Source organism: Osmerus eperlanus, chromosome 12 (assembly GCF_963692335.1).
Source record: "Osmerus eperlanus chromosome 12, fOsmEpe2.1, whole genome shotgun sequence".
Lineage (NCBI taxonomy): Eukaryota > Metazoa > Chordata > Actinopteri > Osmeriformes > Osmeridae > Osmerus > Osmerus eperlanus.
The window spans coordinates 151,548-177,276 of NC_085029.1; the positions used below are offsets into that span (position 1 = coordinate 151,548).

Below are 25,729 nucleotides of genomic sequence, written 5' to 3' on the forward strand. Positions count from 1 at the left end.
TGGTGGGGCGTTTGCTGTCCATGCTGGGGGGACTGGGGGTGGACTGGGGGGTCCTGTGTCTCTTCTGGAGGGTGGGGATGGGGGGCGAGATCTCCCTTCGCACCTGCAGATAGACAGTAAGATGGGGATCATACTGATATTTCTGTTTGTTCAAATCTTTCTAATAAAGTTTTGTTGTCCTCTCACCTCTTGAATGCGCGCCTGTCTCTCTTTCTCATAGCGCATCCTCCCAGCAGCAATCTCCTCCTCCTCCAGCTCTGTCTTCTTCTTCTCTACAAGCAACCTGACCTCCCAATCTATTCGTAACATAGTGTACGTCTTTCTGTGTCCCTCGATTTCGTATACTATGTTACGAAAAACCGAACCACAAGGTGGCGCTTCACCCGAAATGTCACCTAAAATTTGTGTAGCTTATCGTAAATTAATATTCAAATACTGCATTCATATCCACAATAACAATTATACAAATATAAAATATATATTACTGTACAATATTTACATATTTCTCTCTGCTTTAAAGCTCAATTCTGAAGTGCTTTGCGAGCACCCGTTTGTGGCATTTTAACAGGACGGATCTTCAGTATTTTCAGTATGGAATTACGCCTTGACCTTCATCAATCGCCTGTCAATCAAAATGTGACATCCTTGGTTACGGCGCTGACAAGTGACGTCCATTGCTTTAGAAGTTGGCGGTAAGTACCTACCTAAAGATGTTCAGATTTTTTTTATTTATTGTAAATGCACCCTTTCAGGTCGAAAATGTGTATTCATTATGTAATAGTTAAGCAAGTAAACTCAAGGTAACCATGGGGATGCTCCAACGTGGAGTTCTAACTTAATTTTGTGAAAGTGCATGGTAATAAATGCATGTTAGCCATGCAACGTTAGTCAAATGGCTAATTAACGGTACGCTAGCGTGGTCAGAGCATTCATGAAGGCATTCAGTTATTTACTTATATTTTATCTTATTGTATATTTTATTTAATTCTAATTCCACTTAGTACTGCTAGTTTATGTACCCTTAGTATAGATAGTCCACATATTTAATTTTTAAATACTAATAATATTTATGTCTCCCTTGTCCTTCCCCTGTGTGCACCTTCTCCTTCTATAATTGTATGTTTTGCTCCTTCCCAATATCCTCCCCTGTCTTTGCCCCCCCCCCCCCAACACACACCTGTCTCCTTAGATTCATCTGTCATCTCTCTTTAACATTGACCTCCATATTCTATTTGTCTACTTGTCTGCCTCTCGTCTCATTGCCTGTTGTCCATCTGTCTGTCTGTCTTCCTGTACTGTATATTTATTGTCTGTCTGCCTTGTCCTTTTGTCCGTCTGTGTGCCCGCCATTTCTGGCCCGCCCCAACGGTTAAGAACCAAAGTTCTGCTGTCAAGTAAGTTTAACATTGAAACAATAGTAGGTACCATAATATGACTGTCCTTTATGCTACCAATATGTAATACATGTACAATAGAAGTCCCCTGATATGTGTAGTGACCTACATTTTTGTAAATTATTTTTTGACACAAATATTACAACTATCTAAGATATCAGTTAAGATTGAAATATGTTGGCCTGTAATTTACTTTTCCATAGTATGGCTTCAAAGAAAGCTGCTGAGGATGCTCATCTTAGGGAGCTTCTGAAACAAGGTCAAGCTTATGCCAAGGACCTTAATCCTGAACCGGTAATAATGATGATGAAACTAAAACTGTGTGAACAATACACTAGTACCTGAACTTGGTCATTATTCCAGTTAATAACATATATCTTTTTGTAGGCTAAGAACAAAAAGAGGACCACAAAAAACAGGTTCAGGATTAGTTGGAGAAAGAGAGATGTGCGGGGAGCATTAGTCCCTCAAACTACCAAATGTCGATCTTCAACTGGTAAGTTGAATATTTAAAGGTTCTGGAGTAATGCAGCATTATAGGATGCATTTCTTCTGAATAATTGTTCTCTCAGCACCCAGGGCTGGAACGAAGAAATGCAAGGACACTGTCAGTGACACACAGGACCTTGTTGAGGACAGGGATCATCAGGAATCAGTTCTTTGTGAGTAACAAATGTTTTTATTTTAGTTTGAACAGGTAATGCCAAACTCAAAAATACCTCTTCAGTTAATGTTCTGTACTACCAATTTCTTTCATCTACAGATTCCCTTCTTCGAGCGGTCAAAGAAATGTTACGTGATGGTCAGCCAGCAGCCCCTGAGTGTGAGAAACACACAGAGGCACAAGATTGGGGAATTCGAAATGCCTGTTCTGCAGAGAGGTGGAAAGTGTCCCGCCCGCATCTCATCAACAGCATGCTGTCAGATGAGGCAGTATTGCCCACCACCTGCCAGTGGTGTAGGCAAGGAGTGGCTGTGATGAGGTGTAGTGAGTGCTTACCTCACCAGTATCTGTGCATGGCCTGTGACAAAGAGCAACACACCAGACATGTTCTGCACAACCGGAGATCCCTGATCTCAGGCTACCTCCACCCTGTGCCTCCCACCTCATTTGTCAGCCAGGATGCTGACGGGCAATATTCCCTTACCCACCAAGGTAAGGTGTTTGGTCATGAAACCTCCTCTAAATGTCTAATGTAATCTAACATCAATACTGTAAAATGTTAGATATGGCTTGAGGCACTTATGCAATGACTATTAGCACATTAGACGCAAGATTACTAATACACAATCCCCAAGATTATACACAATCCCCATGCTGTGTCTTTTAAATATCTTTGTAGCTCAACTTCTACCTTTAGAGGTATCAGACTGCCAAACCTGCCAGCTCCCCATGACTGTTAGTGTGGGGAGGTCCATTGTTTTAGTGACCATGAATGGTGAGTTTTACACATTTTAATTTAAGAAGAACAATCATTTTATTAATCTCACATGTGAACACGCATACTCTTGCAGGTAGCAGTGAATATCAACAAACACAAATATATTGCTGTTAAATTATGTCCTGTGACATTATTACCACTTTAGGTCGCTATGATCTTGTCCTCCCTGAAGCACATTGTGAATGTTGTGCCTCTCATTGGACACCTGCGCTGGAAGACGTTGTGCAAAGTGGGTACTGGCCAGGGACGGTCAACTTCAATAGTCTGTTTCATGTTGACGTTTTCCAGTCATACCTGGAGTTAAAAATGTCAGCACCTGGACTGTCCCGTCTGGCATTTACCACAATGCTAGACAAAAAAAACAGCCGCTTTGGAAGAGTGAGTACCGTGTGTGGCACTAATCGTGGATATATTCATCACTGCCTGGTAAACTATACACATTGTATATGTTTGGACAAATAAGATAAGAAATAACCTACATAGTATCAGACTATTCACTGATATATTTTTTTTATTGAAACAGAGTGGTAAAATATCTGGAGACACTTTCCACCAAAGCTTCATGGAATGGGCCATCTGCAGATATGAGGTTGACAAGATGTGCCAGGAGCAGCCGTTTGTCTGCCCTCCATGCACTCCCGAAATGCTTGCGGTAGCAGTGGATGGCAATCGCAAGCATTATCGTTTCAAGAAGGCAGGGAGGTATGTAATGCAAACTATTTACTGGTAACTCCTAAAGTATCCGGACAGTAATCTTCCACGTTAATGGAAATAATACAATGTAATAAACATTGTGTTGTAGAGTACCATCTGTTAACAGATTTAACTCCTTTGTGTAGTCAGGACAGTCATGGCCACTTGGACGGTGTTTTCCTTTGCGAGGACAGCAAGGTGTCAGAGTTTGTAGACCATGTCCACAAGGCCACCAAGCATGTAAGTAATTTCTGTTTGTGACGTAGTTATTATTTGATTACAAGTTTGAATTTTAAATATGGTGTAGACCTTCATTGAACATTTTCAGGGATTTTGTGTGTGTTTATCTGAAGGTTCCCGGAAAGGGTGTCTGTGGTGGGGCTGAATTTGCTGCTGCTAAGGAGATCTCCAGAAAATCTAGCAGCAAGCTTGATGAAGAGGGCATTGAGCTTGCTGTCTGCAGGCATGGCACAATCCTTAGAGGCCTTAATATGTTTAGGGGGGAAATATATGCATATGCCCTCTACTTGCAGAAGGAATTGGGCAACACTGCAACTTTCTTCTGCACTGATCTTATGTGCAAGTACTGGCCCTACTTGCAGAAGGTCTGCAGAGTATGCCCAGAACTACAACATCTTCTAGGCATGAAGCCCTTTCTTTCTGTCCTCCATGCAAAGGCCCATGGAATGAAGTGTGAGGTACTGAACCAAACCTTTACTTCCTTACCTTTGTTATGGTTCCAGTTAACATAATCAGTACATGTACTGGATATTATATGGCATGTCTTCTGGCCCAATAGATCAAATGGGGTGGGGGGTTCCAGGAGAATGCTGCCTGCACCCTGGGAGAAGAAGTGGAGCAGGCCAACGCCTTCCTCTCCAGGATAGCCATTTCCACAAAATATATGTCAAAAGCTGGTAAGCATATTGACTTCTTTCACATCAACATGCATTCTAGAGCATGCCCTTGCACTGACCAATGTTCCTTTGCAGCACGCACTGACATGATCACACTCTTGTGCATGGGATGGAACCAAGCCAAGGTCCAGCACATGAGCTCCTACCTCAGCAGACGATTCCTGAAGGTACCCTGGAATGTTCTCAATGCAATAAAGCATATATATATATATATATATATATATATATATATATATATATATATATATATATGCATATCATGTAGATCAACCATCTCATTCAGCCTTTGTTTTAGCCTTACGTCGTGAAGTGCATAAGCATTTGTGTTTTTCTTTCCTTATTTAGACCAAGCAAAGTCTGCAACAACAAAAAGACAGCTATGAGGCCTTAAAGACAGAGCTGTCAGTCGACAACTCCACAATCCTGCAGTGGGTGACCGATGTTCAGGAGTGGGCTGAGAGTGGTATGTCCGTACACAAAATGAACATTATATAATTTTACTACTGCTGATAGACTACAAATGTCATATGTCATATGACTGTCGATCTGGGTTTAGCAAGAATGCATGAAAGTATTTTCTGTCCTCAACTCATGTTTGTACTTGGGTGTTCTCTTTTCTTAACCAGCACCAGTGGAGGACAGTGATGCACCTGTGGAGTTGCAGAAGAAGATGGAGGAAATGTCTGCCAGCATCAGGCAGAGAACACATCGGCTGTACAGGCAGAATGGTTTGTTAGAGATCGGTTCAAGAAACCAGCCATGGCCATAATGGTCAATCTAGGACACATGTCTATGTTAATGTTTTTCAGACACAAACAAGGGTCGCCACAGGATGAGAGCCAAAATAAGAGAGGAGAAAGGGAAGCTGGCTGCCCTGGTCCTGGAACATAATACACTTGTCCAGCCATCCGAAAGAGTGGAGTCAGTGGAGTTAATCTTCCAGCCGGAATACATATTCCCTTGGCACGTTCCAACATCTGGTATGTAGCCTATAATTGTCATAAAAGTGAGCAAATCAAAGTAGTGCTTTTTGTGTTGTCCAGCACTTTTCGCTCATGCTTCTTATGGTTACTTGAATTAAAGTTTCTTTGAAATTGTAATATATTTCATGATGTTTTTGCGATGAACTGTGCTGACCGTTAAACACTGTGTAAATTTTTTTTTGTTTATTTTCCTGAGGGCATTTACATAACATTTAGTCATTTAGCAGACGCTCTTATCCAGAGGCTTACAGTAAGTACAGGGACATTCCCCCGAGGCAAGTAGGGTGAAGTGCCTTGCCCAAGGACACAACGTCCTTTGGCACGGCAGGGAATCAAACTGGCAACCTTCAGATTACTAGCCCGATTCCCTAACCGCTCAGTCACCTGACTCCACCTGAGCAGTAAGTTATTTCCTAACTGCTTTTAGATAAAATGAATAGAAATTGGCTAAAAAGGTTTGTGGGTAGTAATAGCCACTTTTGATACTTTAGAGGCAAAAGCAATTAGGAAATAACACTTAATACTTATGAAATCAAATATCTAGTAAATATTATCTAAATATCTATATCTAAATCTAGTTTTACAAAATGTTATCATTGTATTAATGTATTCCTATTATTTTGTGTTCTTAACCACATAACTGTCTTTTGTACTTATTTTTGTTAAACAACTTTTTGCTTCAGATACTGACATTCTCACAAAAAAGAAGGTCTTTGAGAAGGTCATGGGTATCCGGAGGCTGGAGGAGGAAGAAGTGGTCCTCGTCAAAGAGATGAAGCAGCACTGGGAATACCTGAAGAGACGTGCTGAGGTCTTGGAGCAGTCAATCTCTGGTAACGAAAAAGTGTGCATGTACACATTAACTCATTTTACATTGTTGCGATTTAGTAGCAGTTTCAATTAGGTTACTCTGGTGTTTTCCGTTGCGGACGCAAATGTTTAAATAAGCTTATTTATTTATTTATTTATTTAGGTGACTGTTGGAACCTGTCACCAAAAGGGAGGAAGGGACTCCAAAGTTTGCACCAGAGGAAACTTACAGAGTTGAAGTCTCACCAGGCTGTAGTGAGACAGATGTATCTCCAATACCTCCACCTGGATCTTACAGAACCCGACCTGGACCTGGAAGAACTCCTGGAAGAGGGCCAGGACTTTTTAAGCTCTGACACCAGCTCAGATGATCACGACGATGTCAACACCTAGGCATCGACAGAATATCAATGTTATGCATTTGAATTTGGGTATTGTGAGACAAATAAATGCTTTTCTAGAACAATTTCTTGACTGGAAATAAATACATTTTACTTTTCTTGCTTCAGGTCTATGTACCTGTTTTATCAACAACGTGCTCTACATTAGATCATGTTGCCTACCACTGATATCGAATAACATCTGCTACCCAAAAAAGGCATTACAATATATTTGCATGTTTCTATTCCCCTTATTTCAGACAGTAAGACTCAGTAGTAGTTAATGAACACTTTGTACAATACATATTTTGGCTCGTATTTTGTTTACATACTAACACTTCTTTCTGTCTACCTGTATTACGCCCTCCACAGGCTCTGCATGTCTTTCTGTTTCTGTCGTTCTGTTTGTCTGTGTTTGTGTGCATCTCCAGGCTCCATTGATCCAGTCCATCCTACCTGCACAAGATCCACACCTGCGGTCCAGTTTCCCAATAACTTGCGGTGACATACCCTGGTTTGCCCTGGTAGCTACGTTCCCAGCCTCGTTGTACTTCCAAGTCTATTATCTACTATTTGTATTCAAAGTGTTCTAATATTGCACTTTCTTGTGTCCCATGGGTTTTGTGTTTTATTGTCCAATAAACTTTGGTATTATTTTTATAAACATTGACTTGCATGGTTGGACTCACTTATGTAAGCCTACAAGCAACCGTCTGATCCTTTGCTTGGTGGAGGTAAGAGTAGACTACCTATGAAGAGAAGACTTAGATTAAAAGTTAGGCCATTACAAGCGGATGTAAATTTGTTATCCTATTAACACCACATTGCATACAATTTTAAATTATGGATTCCTTGTGGCTGAATATGAATAATCTGTACTGGGAGTGCGGCGCGATGACGTCACATTCAGAAAAATCCATGCCTTTATAAAGGTGATGGCATGAAGGTAGGCTATATGAATTATAAATTATATATTCTCATTTTTAGAGTGTTGAACACGTGGTAAGACGTACACAAGTTTTTTAAGTAATTGAATAGGTCTTTATATAATGTGCGCTACACTTAACTAAAACGATAACCAAAGTGAACTTACATGGACTACAAATATGGCGCATATTAGCTTTAAAACATATTGGCGGAATCCTGGGAAATGTAGTTCTTTTTTACTTTCAATTTAAAAACTTATTTTATGAGAAGATCTTTGTCCTCAGTTACATTTAAATCACTTAATATGACAAATATACATTCATTGGTCTTTTAAGAAAGACAAAATGTATCAGTACTCGAAAAGTCAACATTTAAATGTCTTTATATGTAACCTTTACTTAACATTACTTTACATCATAATCTTCAAACATGGTTCCAGTATGATGTGAAGAGGGTCAATATTGGTATAAATACAAAATCCCAGGCTGATCCTAGCCTCAGCTAAAAAAACAAATTGAATTGAATTTTAGGAAATTACCTTTTCTAGGTGGCGCTGTTGATCCCCTGTAGGGGCTAGGGTTATGAAACTGAAAGACACAGTTTATATAACCCTAGTTATTCACTGTATCAAGCCAGGACTATGTGCCATGAAAGGAACCCTAACCCTAACCCTAATTACCCTAATTAGGGTTACTAAATATAGGGCTTTAAGGTGACCACTGGCAAGGGTTCAAAGGTCAATATATCAGATAAGGGTTTACAGGAATGTGTCAAACTTACATAAATGAACCTGCAAGCTAAGACCTTTCCAAAAATTGGTCCAAAAAAAGTCTTTCGAAATCTGCCATTGCAGTGAGGTATCTTTCCAAGTATAGATTCCAAGACCATTCATAATCTAAATAGACTACATCAGTGGTCAAAGTCAAATTATGTTTCGGTGGCACATAGTCCTGGTTTAGCACAAACAATATCAGGGTACAGACCCACTTGTGCATTTGTTTATCCCCAAACTTTAAAGATGATTATTTGCTCTGCATAAGACATGGTCTAAACAGACCGTGCTAGGGTTAGGGGTTAGTTGTCCTTGGTGGTACATGTTCGTGGCTTGCCCTGATGAATATTTTGGACTAGTAAATACTTTTTTTCATATGGCCTTACCTCTAAGCCAGATAGAGGCTCAACAGCGCCACCTTGAAATGTTCATTTTCCAAATCTAAAATGTGTCTTGTACTCCAATGTATGCTGCTATCGGGCTGAAAATTAGCATGTTGCTCCATTGAGACATTCCATGCAGAGTGTGACAAAAACATTCAACACTTGAATATAATATAAAATAAAAAGTATGAAAAAAAGACATGCCAAAGTTTACCTTTGTAGAGCTGATTATATATAATGCTTATTGATCTATAATATATGTACACTTTACATTTCAGATCAATCTGATATAAAATTGGAGATGATATTGGTGTAAAACACAAATTACTAAAAGAACTACAAACGTATTCCATTAAACACTAAATCGAGAAGTTGAACGACGCCATATTTGTAGTTCAACTACATGTTTCAAAGTTTACATGTTTAGGGTTTGAAAACAGAACATCTTAACGATTTATCACATACAAAGTATGTATGAATAGATTATAACATAATGGAGGTGTTGAGGAGGTAATCAATATTAGCATTAAATGCCCTAGTTGGCAATGGAGTAGTATTCTAAATGAGATGATGCATCGAGGGATTAGCCTACCCATGAGACTTTAGGTATATTCGACTACATGCAGCGCCGGCGGCACCGACAGCCGGCATGGCTGACTTGAAGCAGTGAATGCCATTGGCTGGTCCGCGCCGCCGGCGCTGCATGAAGTCGAACACACCTTTTGTGTAGGTTAGGCCTACTTATAACATGGTGTATGGCAAGATTAGTTGGTAGCTATATTTAGCCAATTTGGTTTGTCATCATGTGTAATTTCGCATAATTAAAGACATGTTATTAGAAACTATCCGATGACTTTGTTTTAAGATTGTTTGGAATCTCGTTTGTTTTAAAGAACGACAGTTAGCTATCATTAGCTTTCAGCTAAATCAGGGTTCCGTTGCGTAGCGATAAGATACACAAATATTAGGTGACATTTCGGGTGAAGCGCCACCTTATGGTTCGGTTTTTCGTAACATTGTGTACGAAATCGAGGGACACAGAAAGACGTACACTATGTTACGAATAGGCGTAGCGATAAGCTACACAAATATTAGGTGACATTTCGGGTGAAGCGCCACCTTATGGTTCGGTTTTTCGTAACATTGTGTACGAAATCGAGGGACACAGAAAGACGTACACTATGTTACGAATATGCGTAGCGATAAGCTACACAAATATTAGGTGACATTTCGGGTGAAGCGCCACCTTATGGTTCGGTTTTCCGTAACATTGTGTACGAAATCGAGGGACACAGAAAGACGTACACTATGTTACGAATATGCGTAGCGATAAGCTACACAAATATTAGGTGACATGTCGGGTGAAGCGCCACCTTGTGGTTCGATCTTTCGTAACATAGTATACGAAATCGAGGGACACAGAAAGACGTACACTATGTTACGAATAGACTGTGAGGATCTATATCACACGCAGAACTTCATCAACGCTCATCATTTTACGTCATCGTCCAGACTCGGATTTTACGAAGGTCACTAATCGATATTAACGTGTGTGGTCATTATTGAGATAGTTGTCTGGAGTTATACAGAGTTAAATCCGAATTTTTCTAAAGAAATCTGGATAATTCAAGATATCTGCCAGTCTGCCCTTCCAGAGCTGGCAAGAACCGGGCCTGTATATAGGCTACAGCCTATATATTTGGCGTATATATGGCACGCAAAATAGATGTGTAAACCCGTGTCATAGATACGCAGAAGTATGGGAGACTGGGTTGACAGAGAAACACAGAAAGACGTCCACTATGTTACGAATGGACTGTGTGGTCAGAGATCCTCGTCATATCAGACAGACCCATAACCTTCAAAACGACAGCATTGACAGTGACACATTGTAACAATTGCATGTCAGGCAAAAAGATAGTCTGGACTAAAAACATTCAGAACATATCACTCTCCTGTCCATCATTGGTGAGAACTTGGGCTGGGCCCCCGGCCGCCCTTATGTGCTGATCACTGCCTTTGTTTCTTCCTAAATGTTTCATCTTCCATTAATGTAAATACATGTTCTATCAATTATAAACACTGTTTAATGGTTACAGCTGTACTTCATTGTTTACATACTTTTAACGAACATGATTGTCTAATTTTCTGAAATACTGTCATCACAAAACCAAACCACGCACGCACATTAAAAAAAGCAAATTTTATCTTTATTAATCACTTTTGGAAAATTGGCTGAAGGCTCCCAGGTGTCATCCCATTGTTCGCCACTGTAAAACATATAAAAACATTTGAATAACTGTGAATTACTGCAGGGGGTTAATGCCCCCTACTCAGATATGCCGGCACACTGTACAGATAAAATACAGTATACAGATAAACACACACAGCTATTTAGACAGTTTAATTACTTTACAGGAATTACTTACCAACCATAACAAGGTTGCCACCGCACGAGGACTTCTTCCCTGTCCTAAGCATTTAACATAAACAAATCACATGGAAGAAAGGTTTTGATCTGGTAAATGTATGAACATCCATTTATGTTTTAAGTATTTAAGAAATCCCAAAACATTTTACCTCATTTTTCCTCTTGCCTACTACTTCTTGGAAGAGAAACACCTTATTCTTTGCATGTACACGGCAAACTGCAAAAAAAGGTTAACAAAATAAAATAAAGACTTATCTTTGGTGGTGTTCTATTTAGTATTATGACACAATAGGGTGAATAATGTACATTTTGGTGATGATTATAGAATAACGTGTCTTTAATTACTCCCTATCCCTAAACATGGCCTCTTGTCTAACACTAACTCTGAAATCTAAACAATGTCAGTCTGTCCACTGTGGGAGGTGGTGTCTTATTATGTTCCAATAAGAGTACAAATCTACTTCAAATAATGCCTTCTGGTATCTCTGGGAGACATCAGTATAACCTGTCTAAGTATAAGAACATGTCTGCTTATTGAAAAGCATGGTGCATGGTCAACCTTTCTTTTTGGGGGGGATGGTTGAACCACTTTTTATAGGCCGGCTTCTCTTCCTTCCCTGGATTGCATCTTTAGAATGAGCCGGAACAGTGGGCCCCTAAAGAGGAAGTATAAAGCCAAATGCATCCATTACAACAACAGTACTTCCTGTATTACAATGGTGTGTCTAGTGGAATTAGTCCACCTAATCAGCAGCAAGCTTTGCAATCAGCTGTTGTGTCATAAATAGACAGATTTGACAAATCTTAAACAACTAAACTATGCAGTGACTAGCATTTATACATGTCTCATGCAATGAACGTGGTCACTGTACAAACTGTAGATATTATATTATACTGAAGTGAGTGAGACCAATATATTTGAAATATGTGTATCTATGGGTAAATTCCTTGCCTGCCAAAGTAAATTCCTTGTCTGTGCAAACTTTCATGGCGATTAAAACCCCTTTTGATTCTGATTCTATCTTGTACAGTTTCATATATCTTTTTCTGTATTTCTCTGGAGAGCAGCATCTCTTACACATACAGGAGTGGGGGGGCAGATGTCCCCAGCTTCTGCAGGAGTGGGGGGGCAGATGTCCTCAGCTTCTGCAGGAGTGTGGGGGCTGATGTCCCCAGCTTCTGCAGGAGTGTGGGGGCTGATGTCCTCAGCTTCTGCAGGAGTGCGGGGGCTGATGTCCTCAGCTTCTGCAGGAGTGGGGGGGCAGATGTCCCCAGCTTCTGCAGGAGTGCGGGGGCTGATGTCCTCAGCTTCTGCAGGAGTGGGGGGGCAGATGTCCCCAGCTTCTGCAGGAGTGCGGGGGCTGATGTCCTCATCTTTTGCAGGAGTGGGGGGGCAGATGTCCTCAGCTTCTGCAGGAGTGGGGGGGCAGATGTCCCCAGCTTCTGCAGGAGTGGGGGGGCAGATGTCCCCAGCTTCTGCAATATCATTGTTTCTGTAGAAAACTGAAGAAAAATACATATAAATGCAAATTAGTATATGATAATTATGAGTTATGTACATTGTTGTTTTAAGTGTCCACTTCCTAAGAACAAAATCCTAGTACGTGTACACTGATCAGCCATGACATTATGACCACTGACTGGTGAAGTGAAAAACACAGATTATCTCATTATCATGACACCTGTCAATGGGTGGGGTATAGCCTACTAGGCATGAAAGTGAAAGTTTTATGTTGTCAAAAAGTTTTATGTCTTCAAATTACTCAGATCTCAATACAATCGAGCATTTGTGGGATGTTCTGGACAAACATGTCCGATCCATGGACGCCCCACCTCGCAACTTACAGAATTTAAAGGATCTGCTGCTAATGTCTTGGTGCCAGATACCACACACACTTGTTCCGGGAGTACAACGGTACTTAGGAATAGTTTGCTGGACCCAATGTTAGTTTCCTCAAGGATCACAATGACTCTTGCTTAGAGACTTGTTGCTCTTGTTGGTTAGTGGCTTGCTAGTGCTTGCTTTTCAACAGGTACACTTGCACTTATAGCAATTCATGTTGCTTAATTGTAACTTGTTTAACTGCATGCTCTTATGGTTCTTCCCTTTGGCACTTATTTTTGGTTGTTCACAATATGTGCTTCATGTTTTGGCTACCCGCATTGTTTTTGTGGCTATCTTGTTGTTATTATCAGTGACCTATGCACTTTGTAAAGCTCTCTCTTGGAAGTCGCTTTGGATAAAAGCGTCTGCTAAATGAATAAATGTAAATGTAGCACATATTCAGAGGTCTAGTGGAGTCGAAGGGTCAGGGCTGTTCTTACAAGGAGGAGAAAAAGGGTCATACACAATATTAGACAGGTGGTCATAATGTTATGGCTTTAGGGACTCACTACAATTTATCTTATCCTGAACCTGATAAAGTTATGAGGGGAAATTACAATTATTACATTGCCAACCCGAAGTATGCCTAACACATCTGTCTACATGTCGACATATTTACATGACTATGCTCAACACATCTGTCTACAATATGTCTGCACACATATATCAACACTGGGTCTGTCACCTACTTGTCAAAGCACTGTCAAAAATGTCCTTTATGGTTTTGATGGCTGTCCCATTCACATCCATAAATTCCTGAGGACACACCACCTCAGACCAGCCACAGGACATTTTGGACTTGCGTCCCAGGAAAAGCAAGGGGACGAACCCAAGCTTATCTAATTTGTGTACCTGAAACAATGAAAGGACAAAATGTATTTGTCACTCATGCCGTTCACTTTGTTCTTGGTGAAGAGACAGGGACTGAAGATTTTTGTTATCCTACCATTAAATTGGCAGAGTTAAGGACTTTGGGGATGTTATTTCCCTTAAGAGTCGTTGCTGCCCACTGGGTATCATAGCGTTTCTTCTGTGACTCCAATTTACTTTTCATGGGCTGGACTGCTCCACACAAGGGACACTTTTTGCATGCCACCCTGATGTGGCCTTTGCAGGAGGTGCAGCTCTTTTTGGTAGAACCTGCCATCTGAAAAGAAAGTTCATTTTACTTTTGTTGTGCAGATGTGGTTTTGATTTTAATTTCCATCAGTTTATCTTTCTGGCAACCATACTATGTTAAAGGTATTTTGACAAGGCGGACATAGGCTTTAGATTTTATTATTATTGGATTATGACAATACTTAATTAAACATGACTATTGTTTAAATGTTAAACTTACTTGACAGCAGAACTTTGGTTCTTAAAAGAACCGTTGGGGCGGGCCAGAAATGGCGGGCACACAGAAGGACAAAAGGACAAGGCAGACAGACAATAAATATACAGTACAGGAAGACAGACAGACAGATGGACAACAGGCAATGAGACGAGAGGCAGACAAGTAGACAAATAGAATATGTAATAGGTCAATGTTAAATAGAGATGACAGATGAATCTGAGGAGACAGGTGTGTGTTGGGGGGGGGGGGGGGGCAAAGACAGGGGAGGATATTGGGAAGGAGCAAAACATACAATTATAGAAGGGGAAGGTGCACACAGGGGAAGGACAAGGGAGACATAAATATTATTAGTATTTAATTAAATAACTTAATGCCTTCATGAATGCTCTGACAACGCTAGCGTACCGTTAATTAGCCATTTGACTAACGTTGCATGGCTAACATGCATTTATTACCATGCACTTTCACAAAATTAAGTTAGAACTCCACGTTGGAGCATCCCCATGGTTACCTTGAGTTTACTTGCTTAACTATTACATAATTATTACACATCTTCGGCCTGAAAGGGTGCATTTACAATAAATAAAAAAAATCTGAACATCTTTAGGTAGGTACTTACCGCCAACTTCTAAAACAATGGACGTCACTTGTCAGCGCCGTAACCAAGGATGTCACATTTTGATTGACAGGCGATTGATGAAGGTCAAGGCATAATTCCATACTGAAAATACTGAAGATCCGTCCTGTTAAAATGCCACAAACGGGTGCTCGCAAAGCACTTCAGAATTGAGCTTTAAAGCAGAGAGCAATATGTAAATATTGTACAGTAATATATATTTTATATTTGTATAATTGTTATTGTGGATATGAATGCAGTATTTGAATATTAATTTACGATAAGCTACACAAATTTTAGGTGACATTTCGGGTGAAGCGCCACCTTGTGGTTCGGTTTTTCGTAACATAGTATACGAAATCGAGGGACACAGAAAGACGTACACTATGTTACGAATAGATTGTGAGGTCAGGTTGCAACAAGACGGACCAGCTCCTTGTTTTTGGCCGTTTGCTGTTGCAGAAGTAGACCAAACTGTATTCTGCTGATAACAGCTGAGTCACAAAGAACACTCCTGAAAGAGAACACTCCTAAAAGGTGTCTGTGGGGGACAGAGACATCTGTTTCTACCTGTTTTCAGATGATGTTCTCCATAGTACGTTTATGGTTTATGCAAGCGGGTAACTTACAGACAGGGGGGTGGTGGGACGTTTACTGTCCATGCTGGGGGGACTGGGGGTGGACTGGGGGGCCCTGTGTCTCTTCTGGAGGGTGGGGATGGGGGGCGAGATCTCCCTTTGCACCTGCAGATAGACAGTAAGATGGGGATCATACTGATATTTCTGTTTGTTCAAATCTTTCTAATAAAGTTTTGTGGTCCTCTCACCTGAATGCGCGCCTGTCTCTCTTTCTCATAGCGCATCCTCCCAGCAGCAATCTCCTCCTCCTCCAGCTCTTTCTTCTCCACCGCTTTCTTCTTCTGCTCCTCTGCAAGATGGACCAGCTCCTTGTTTTTGTCCGTTTTCTGTTGCAAGAAGACCAAACTTTACTTAGCTAATAACAGCTGAGTCATAAGAATATGTTACACTCGCTTAAAATCTACCCTTACGTCAAGTGTTTCCACACCATAAAAATCCCGTTTCTACTATCAAGATTGTTTAGCATTGTTATTCAAGAGTGTGTGGTCCAAATAAGATAAGTTGTATACTGTATATTGCAAACGCATAAACATTAATTTCTGCCAAATCCCTCTTAGCCAATCAGTGCCCAGCTGACCTTCATCTCCTTGAGTCTTCGGATCTCCTGATTCTCGTCAAACTCCCTCTTGATTTGAGCCCTCTGCTCTGCCAGCCTCCTCTCCTCCTTCACCTCCTCCAGGCGTAGCTTCTCCCTCTCCTCTGCCTGCTTAAGGTGCTTCTCCTCAATCTGGGCAGGGCCCGAGAGGTAAACAGTTTGTTATACAACATCATGTACCTGTGTGTGTGTTTGTGTACAGTACACAACAACCTTCAAATCAATGGCTTGTTGCTACAAGACCCTACAGCCACAAGAGGCCAGGGTCTTGAAATGTAAACATAACACATCACAAACCATATCACACTGTACCTGTTGTTTTAGACAAAGCTTATACTTATCCAGTTCAGTGAGTTGATGAAGCGTTGGCTGGTTAGGAAACACATTTCCTCTGGCATACATGGAGGTCCGGACAGGGGCAAAACCTGCAAAGATGAAATAGAACAGCCATATGCATTGTGTGTACGTGTGTATTACATTCACGTGAAATTATTGGTTGTCTGCAATGTGCCAGCTGGTGCAGTGACTGGCTACCTGAGACTGTGTTGATGGGAGGCAGTCTGTCCTCTCTCTGGGTGGGCCTGGTGACTGTGGCTTTATTCTGAGAGGTCTCGGGGTTAAGCCAAGCTTCCTCATTCTGCCTGTGCATATGCTTCAGGTCAGCTAGTGAGAAAAAACATAGGACGTTTTTTATTTATAAAGTAAAACTTTTAACCACAGTAAAACCAGACCAGCAACCTTTTTACCCCACATGGTACTAATGTTAAAAATGTGGCCTTCTGCAATGTGAAAATATCAAATCTTATTTGTATATCCCTCTTTACAAACAATGTCACAGAGGGCTTCACAGATCAGATGAGCATCTATATATAGTGGGCATAAGCCTGAAGCGTGAGCTACTTCATGGCAGTTAAAGCTACTCTAGTCCACCTTGTCCCAGAAACACTTCAGACAGAACTGTCTGATATCAATCTAACACAATCCACGTATAATATCCTGTAAGGTGAGCTAAAAGGGGATGCAAATGAAACGTACTAATAAGGTCCCCTCGGGTGTCTCTAAGGGGTGCGCCGCACCCTCCCCGGCCCCATGGGTTATAGGTTCTTATTTCGGCCTCCAGCTTGGCCTCAGCCCGGTCCCTCTCCACCTTCTCCAGCCTCCGGCACTCCTGCTTCTCCTGGATCTGCAGGGATTCAAGGTTATGAAGGAATATGGTGATAAATACTGACTCCCCTGGAACCACATGTACCAGAGGTTTGAGGATTGACTCAGCGTACACATTGACATCATCATGAACATCAGACTGACTTTTAACTTGTGGCGCAAATTGAATAATTCATCTTTTGTGAATAAAGATTGTCAGAATTAATACATTCATTGCATTTGGTGTATTTTGGTGCTGTATCCCAACAGATAGAGGTCGTGGTGGTGGTGGTGGTGGGGGGGTCACCTGCTGTTCCAGTTCCTCCTGGTAAGTTGGTGCCCTCCTCTCCACAGGCTCCAGCCTGCTCTCTCTAAAGGGAGGTCCACCCTCCTCAGCCCAAGGACCCCTATCCTCGGCCAGGTGGTGCCCCCAGTGCGCCCCTGTCTGCTGGTTAGCAAACATACTCCTGGATTTCTCATTGGTCTGGACATGATCAAAACCTGCAAAGAATAAATATATTATAACCATGTGTATTCCATGCACGTTAATGTATGTGTTGTCTGCAATGTGCCAGCTGGTGCAGTGACTGTCTACCTGAGACTATGTTGACGGGAGGCAGTCTGTCTCCCTCTCTCAGGATGGGCCTGGTGACTGTGGCTTTTCTCTGAGAGGTCTCAGGGTTCAGCCAAGCTTCCTCATTCTGCTTGTGCATCTGCTTCAGGTCAGCTAGTCAGACAAAGTACAGTCAGACACTTCACACAGAAATATCTGCCATCAATTGAACTCCAATCAACTTATGCAATCCTGTAGGTGAGCCAACATGGAATGTAAGTGAAACATGCTACAACGTACTAATGAGGTCCCCTCGGGTGTCTCTAAGGGGTGCGCCGCACCCTCCCCGGCCCCATGGGTTATAGGTTCTTATTTCGGCCTCCAGCTTGGCCTCAGCCCGGTCCCTCTCCACCTTCTCCAGCCTCCGGCACTCCCGCTTCTCCTGGATCTGCAGGGATTCAAGGTTATGAAGGAATATGGTGAGGAATACTGACTCCCCTGGAACCACATGTACCAGAGGTCTGAGGATAGACTCAGCGTACACATTGACATCATCATGAACATGAGACTGACTTTCAACTTGTGGCGCAAATTGAATAATTCATCTTTTGTGAATAAAGATTTTCAGAGTTAATACATTCATTGCATTTGGTGTATTTTGGTGCTGCATCCCAACAGATAGAGATGCGGGGGGGGGGGGGGGGTCACCTGCTGTTCCAGTTCCTCCTGGTAAGTTGGTGCCCTCCTTTCCACAGGCTCCACCATTCCCAGTCTGGTGGTCCTGCTCTCTCTAAAGGGAGGTCCACCCTCCTCAGCCCAGGGACCCCTGCTCTCGGCCAGGTGGTGCCCCCAGTGCACCCCTGTCTGCTGATTAGCAAACATACTCCTGGATTTCTCAGTGGTCTGGACATGATCAAAACCTGCAAAGATCAAATATATTACAACCATGTGTATTCCATGCACGTTAATGTATGTTGTCTGCAATGTGCCAGCTGGTGCAGTGACTGTCTACCTGAGACTGTGTTGATGGGCGGCAGTCTGTCCTCTCTCAGGATGGGCCTGGTGACTGTGGCTTTTTTCTGAGAGGTCTCAGGGTTCAGCCAAGCTTCCTCATTCTGCTTGTGCATCTGCTTCAGGTCAGCTAGACAGGCAAATCATAAGAAGTTTATGATTTCTTATGAACAGTTTAAAATGTGGTAGAACAGTTTAAAATGTGTCCCTCTACAAAGTGACTATATCAAATCATGTTATTTGTATAGCCCTTTTTTACAAACAATGTCACAGAGGGTTACACAGATCAGATGACCCCCGAGGACCCCCTCGAAAACGAGATGCTGCATCTCAAGGGGTTATCCTCCAAACAATAAATAAAAAAACTTGTGAAAAAAAAAAGATGAGCACCTATATATATGTGGGGATAAGCCTGTATCTCTCATCAATTTAACACAGATCCACTTATGCGATCCTGAAAGGTGACCCAACAATGAAGGTAAGTGAAACATGCTACAACGTACTAATGAGGTTCCCTCGGGTGTCTCTGAGGGGTGCGCCGCACCCTCCCCGGCCCCATGGGTTATAGTTTCTTATTTCGGCCTCCATCTTGGCCTCAGCCCGGTCCCTCTCCACCTTCTCCAGCCTCCGGAGCTCCTGCTTCTCCTGGATCTGCAGGGATTCAAGGTTATGAAGGAATATGGTGAGGAATACTGACTCCCCTGGAACCACATGTACCAGAGGTTTGAGGATAGACTCAGCGTACACATTGACATCATCATGAACATGAGACTGACTTTCACTGGGTGAGACGGTCTAAATGGGATGAATTAAACTAACTTACAAATGATGTTAAAAGTCAATATAGATCTACAACTTTTATCATTTATCTGACCAAAACGTTCACTCCTCCATTCTCTGTACCCTTCATGTCAAAACATGACATGCCCACCATCATTGCTCTACTTGTTTCAAACATAGACTAAGGTAAAACACAGAATCTCAACTCAAAGTTGATAAAGAAAATTCCATGTATCATAGTTCAGTCCATGTTTTGGTGAGTTTATACCTTCAATACCAATCACTTATCTATGAGCAGAATCAATAATATTTATAGTATTTTGTGTATTTTAGTACAGTATCCCAACTCATAGGGGGGGGGGGGGGGTCACCTGCTGTTCTAGTTCCTCTTTGTACGTTGGTGCCCTCCTCTCCACCCTTCCCAGTCTGGTGGTCCTGCTCTCTCTAAAGGGAGGTCCACCCTCCTCAGCCCAGGGACCCCTGCCCTCGGCCGGGTGGTGGCCCATGTACACCCCTCTCCAGCCCTCAGTCAAGGTGGAGGGATCTCTTCTGAGGGAGGCACCGTACTCCTAGGGAAGAGAGAAAAGGCTTCATGCTATGAGCAGTGATCCATTTAAAAATACATTTACTCGCGACACATGAGGTGCAATTCACAAATCAGTATTCCTCTCACACCATTTTTAAAATAAAAGCCAGTCAGCTGTCTATACTCTACTGAATAAAGAGAAACTCACCCTTGTTTCCATGTAAGGACCATCTTGTTTGAAGTTAGGTTTAAGCTTCATCTTCAGACACTTTGGCCCTCTGTTGCTTGAGGAAGTTCTCAAGTTCAGTTTTCTCAATTTTGCAGATGGAAAATTGTGAACACTTCTGTGAACACAAGACAGTGTTTACCTACTAATATTAGTGGTACGCTTTAAGACGTTATCTCTGTACTGAGTTTCTGTTTGTGTCAGTCTTAGCTAATATCGGCTGCCAAAAAGCGTCAGGCGTGACATCATAATGCTTTGGAATGCCACGATGTGTCCGTTGCTATGTCAACTTCTGATTATGATGTCACGCCAGATGCTTCTTTGCATGGCAGTTCCCTAGTGTTACCCTATAGGGTGACCCCCTAGTCACCCTATTAACATAGGGTGACCAGATTCAAGTTTGTGGGATGGGGGGGAGGGGGGGGACTCTACAGTCAGAGCTCGCGCAAGAAGGTGGAACGTAAGAGAGATACCCTTTCCAAAACTTATAAGGGCGTAATAGTTTGTGAAAGACCCAGAGAAACACAAATATCCGACGAGGCAAAATCTCTGACAATTTTGGAATCCCTGCCGGACGCATTTTTTAGGTCTCGAAAAGAGGACATGTCCGGGTAAAAGAGGACGTCTGGTCACATTAATTAACAGAATAATATCATCACAATGTCTAATATGTCGGCTAAGGGATAATATTATTAGGCTACAAAATAACAGACAGTGTGTGAATCGCGCATGTTCATTAACTTTCGTTCGTATGTTTAGTAAACATTTGTATCCCGCCTACACAATTCATAAATTATTATTATAAGTGACATTGGAAAGTGATCAATACTAAGTAACATGATTAGATCAGTAACACTCCTGTAGTTGTAATTTATTTTGATGGTTATTATGAAGAATTTGATCCCAGTACATCTTACGATTCTTTGTCAAGAATGGTCTGAAATAAAAGCCTGTATATAACCTCAGTGTATTCCCTAAATGCTTTGAGCTGGGTGTGTCATCCAAAAATACTACAGTGGAACTATTTCTGTTGTCATGCTGTATTAATATTACAAGGGGAAATCTGGCAATGGTTTAAGCAAAAGAATGACTTTGCTGGAAGGGAAATAATGGTAGAAATAAAAGTTTTGTCCACTCTTGAGTCTTATGTAATGAGTTTGTGTGACAAAGACAAGGTTCAGTTAGGCTACACCAACTAACTAGAGGGTACAATTTCTGGGGAAATTGTAGGGTGTGCTTGCTTGCGTCGGTTGCACAGGGGTCCGTTTTTGAATGACATTTTTACAACTGATATATCTGTATATTTTATATTAAAATGCATACTTATTATTTATAAAGATTACATAGATTTAAAAGCATTTTGTGCTGCTCATTTACAACTGAAAATACGAGTGAAGTGTAGAATTAAATATGATGTCTTCTCATTTCCCCTGCAAGAGGCAGCCTCATAGCTGAATCCAAACAAATAAATTTGGCAGACCGGTGTAAAAATGGACCTAATCTCTATGACTTAAATGTCCTTTTAAGTTTTCCCTTCTCGTATTATTTTCATTCATTTAGCCTACTCATATTGCATTCATTCATGAATAAAGAACCCCCTTTGAAGATTATTCTACGACGTTACCGGCAGTAGAAGATGGAATCGCGATTCAAACAGTACCATCTGCTAACTGAAAATATGAGACCAAAAACGTAAATAAGCTTGACATTTATTTAATGGAAAATCGCTCATTCATGAAAAGCTCACTGGTAGCGATCATTGTCAGTAACAACGCAAAATGCGATATAGCCCTGTGTGGAGAAGCTGCCCGGTAAATTGTACTACTACGGTACAGTACTAGACTACTGCTGTGTTCGTCTTGGTAGCGATGGCGTTGGTTGAATTGGATTTAACGTTCAGTTGTACGGTTTAAACTGAAATTAATTATTTTCATGAACAGATTGACAACGTTTAGGCTGTGGCAATGAAGTTCAGGTTAGTAGTTAGATAGACTTTTGATTTAAGTAAGGGGAGTGCCGAACATGTTCTGTCGCCGTTTGACTTCCTAAACAGCTGTGTAAGTTAGATGTTTTTGTCGTGTGTCTCGCGTAAGCTACAGCGTTGTAGTGAGCTACACTGGTTTGAAACCACAGGTAATGGTAATTTCACCAACAAATTGTTTACTAATGTCAGAATAAATCCTACAACGAAAATGTATATGTGAGGAATGTTTATTTTAACGATTTAAAACAGATAACGCTACATTATAGACCACTGTAGTATGTGTTGCCCGGGCAACACAGGCTAATGTCATGATGCTAATACTTCAGTGAAATAGTAGACTATTGTTTCCGAAAGTAGATGTACTTCCTTAATAATATCAGCTTATACTGTACATTACACATCACAATTGTGTGTCATATCACAAAGTAAAATGAGTAAATAGTTATCACCCTGGCCTCTTTGCTTGTGGCGTTTCTGCAGCTGCCTTGCAGTAAAGCTATAGTTAGCCTAGCTATCCCCCAAGTTAACAGATGCAAAACGAATGTTCTGCCAAAGGTAGTCACGCGTGTTTTCGTGACGTAGTGACGTTAGTAACGTCAGTGACTGTGGCTAGCAAATTAGCCACCGTTAGCTTCACTTTTCGCCACAAAAACTTAACTTCAGCCTAAACCATGCAACTATGCAATGTAAATTCCAATAGAAGCAACTCAATCGCTACCAAGACGAAACTTTTGACACCTACGTTGTCTATGTAGGCCAAATATTGACTGAGTTTTAGGGGGGCAAAAAGAAATAAAAAATATAGCTGCAAGCAGCGATGCGGGTTCCTCCGCAAAATGGCAAAATATTATAAACATGTACACTGTAGAAGATCGAGACTTGGACAACAAGAGAGCAAAACTACTTCATGTTTGGCCAACAATAATAGGCTGAACGGGGATTTGAACTCATGAGCATAAGGTTACTAGTCAGTCTCTCTAGCCTCTCTGCTACACACCAACTGCTGAGATTTTATGATTAGTAAGGGCTGATTATTAACTTTTTATAGGATACTGAAACTCTTCTTGAGTTGATCTCCTTCCAGACTCTTAGTCAATGCACAACAAACAATAGTCATGTGGGCAACTGGGCTAGGGCAGCACTCATATTCAGCTCCTTGCGAGAATAGCCTGTGACAGTACAGCAGCCGACTCTCTGGTCCCATTAAACTACACAACATGCACAATCAGGGTGACCAACAAGATTATATTGACTAACAAACAATAACATTACAAACATCTAACTGAACGAACACAACAACTGAAATCCCTTGCACGGCTGTTGTAACCAACTATTTTCCACAAGTCTTTGCGTTTTTTGATATGCCGCACTGCATGCTGGGTACCCAAGGGTGCTGACGCTGATTATCTAGCTGTGCTCCGACTGCGTGATATGAGTATTAGTTTTTGGTCAGCTTTGGGACAAAGGTTAAGAAACGGTTGACATTTCAAGGTGAAATTGCGCATGGTATTTCAGAATGATGTCTGCCTGTTTAACTAAACAAGTAATCAAAATTATGACAGGCCAAAAGACTGTGCCTCGAAACGAACCTGTGGCCTTATGCTTTGCAGTACAACGCTTCAACCCATTGAGCTACCCGCAAGGCTGAGAAATTCTGATCAGTTTCTGTCCCCCGAAAAAAAGATGTATATCCTGTAGCATGGCTTGTTCGATTCGGCCAAAGCTTAAACAGCTGTAATTCAACGATATTTTTACATATCAAGGTGAAATTGTGCATGGTACTTTAGAACGATGTCATCCTGTTTAACTAAACATGTATTCAAATTAAGATAGACTCAGTGTTGCTGGATTTGAACCTACGACCTTGTACTTTTCAGGTCACCGTTCCAGCTCGTTGAGCTATTCTCAGTGTTGAGTATTGGCATGTTCAGTTACTCTACAAAAAAAAGCTGTTTCTCCAATGGCGAGCATTGTCAGATTTGGTCCAAGTTCAAACAGCTGTAATTCAGTCATATTTTGACATATCAAGGTGAAATTGTTTATGGTACTTCATGGGCGTGTCACCTTAAAGCCTATTAGGTTTGAAAACCCATCATTCAAAATGAACTTTGATTTAGTGACACAAACATATTGAGGTAATGTGGAAATTTACATAAATACACCCCTTTCAGCTATTTAGTATTTTATTCAATTGCTATAAGTAACGTTTTTAAATACGTCAATGATACATATCTGTACAAAATCTCAAGTTAATTAGATCTTTGGTTCAAGAGAAGAGGAATTTTGAAGTTTTTCCCAAATTATCACTCTACAGGAAAATCGATCAGGCGGACCTTATGGGTCCTTGAGGCTTTTTTGTTCGCCATGAGAAATAAGGCATGCACACCAAGTTTGAGAAGAATTTGAGCAATGGGGTGGAAATGCTATCACTTTGAAAATCGGACATTTGGGCGTCGCCTGTGGCGCCCCCTATGATCTGATGTGGGCCAGTCTGTGTTTGGGCCGTAGTTGTGGCATGTTGTATCAATATGCCAAATTTCAAAACTTTTTACCAATGTGTTCATGAGATAAATTACTAGAATAACTAGAGGGTACAATTTCTGGGGAAATTGTAGGGTGTGCTTGCTTGCGTCGGTTGCACAGGGGTCCGTTTTTTAATGACATTTTTACAACTGATATTTCTGTATTTTATATAAAAATGCATACTTATTATTTATAAAGATTACATAGATTTAAAAGCATTTTTTTTTGCTGCTCATTTACAACTGAAAATACGAGTGAAGTGTAGAATGAAATGGATGTCTTCTCATTTCCCCTGCAAGAGGCACCCAGCTAACAAGGGACGTCCTGGGGACGTTCGGTGACGTTCCTATTTGGTCCCCTATAGGTTATACCGTGACGTTATCCTTATTAAAGTTCCTAAAAGGTCACAATTTAGTCAGTTATAGACATTTATTTGTAAACTTTCAGGGGACGTTCCAGGAACGTCCGTGGTTGGTTATGATACAACGTTATGTTAAAAAAATTTGGGGGACATTCGTGACGTTCCAGGAACGTCCCTGGTTGGTTATGATACGACATTATGTTAAAACATTTCGGGGGACATTCGGGACGTCCCAGGAACGTCCCAGGAACGTCCCTGGTTGGTTATGATATGACATTATGTTTAAAACTTTCGGGGGGTTCCAGAACGTCATTCGTTGGTCATAACCTAACCATCTAAATTCCGAACGGATATTTTAGTTTATGTGTCATTCTGTGATGTGACTTGCTCGAGCTATAGCCTACTGTCACTGTGGAAACT

At 41.3% G+C, this 25,729-nt stretch overlaps 1 protein-coding gene and 2 long non-coding RNA genes across 3 annotated transcripts; 1 reads left to right on the top strand and 2 right to left on the bottom strand.

Moving 5' to 3' along the window:
• The first annotated feature begins 1,634 nt into the window (after positions 1-1,634).
• Positions 1,635-6,696, top strand: LOC134031875 (uncharacterized). The gene is made up of 16 exons (XM_062475619.1): positions 1,635-1,688; positions 1,782-1,890; positions 1,967-2,056; positions 2,158-2,550; positions 2,738-2,833; positions 2,982-3,214; positions 3,360-3,538; positions 3,676-3,769; positions 3,883-4,227; positions 4,329-4,446; positions 4,522-4,613; positions 4,792-4,909; positions 5,073-5,174; positions 5,256-5,426; positions 6,113-6,262; positions 6,403-6,696. Exons 4-16 carry the CDS (start codon positions 2,184-2,186, stop codon positions 6,630-6,632), a joined length of 2,295 nt encoding a protein of 764 aa, XP_062331603.1. The 5' UTR covers positions 1,635-1,688; positions 1,782-1,890; positions 1,967-2,056; positions 2,158-2,183; the 3' UTR covers positions 6,633-6,696.
• A 4,181-nt stretch (positions 6,697-10,877) lies between these two features.
• LOC134031947 (uncharacterized) lies at positions 10,878-11,885 on the bottom strand. Its single transcript, XR_009931967.1, has 4 exons — positions 11,692-11,885; positions 11,282-11,349; positions 11,131-11,174; positions 10,878-10,971 (listed from the first exon to the last, which is right to left on the bottom strand). It is a non-coding gene; the product is annotated as an uncharacterized LOC134031947 (long non-coding RNA).
• A 3,509-nt stretch (positions 11,886-15,394) lies between these two features.
• Positions 15,395-16,426, bottom strand: LOC134031874 (uncharacterized). Its single transcript, XR_009931960.1, has 3 exons — positions 16,185-16,426; positions 15,599-15,712; positions 15,395-15,422 (listed from the first exon to the last, which is right to left on the bottom strand). It is a non-coding gene; the product is annotated as an uncharacterized LOC134031874 (long non-coding RNA).
• Between the last annotated feature and the right edge of the window lie 9,303 nt (positions 16,427-25,729).

What these genes read in the sequence shown, in the direction of transcription:
- LOC134031875 (XM_062475619.1), top strand. Translation starts at nt 2,184, where the DNA reads ATGTTACGTGATGGTCAGCCAGCAGCCCCTGAGTGTGAGAAACACACA. An exon ending in AAAACAGCCGCTTTGGAAGA is followed by an intron (nt 3,215 to 3,359) that starts GTGAGTACCGTG and finishes TTATTGAAACAG; the next exon opens with AGTGGTAAAATATCTGGAGA. An exon ending in AAAATATATGTCAAAAGCTG is followed by an intron (nt 4,447 to 4,521) that starts GTAAGCATATTG and finishes GTTCCTTTGCAG; the next exon opens with CACGCACTGACATGATCACA.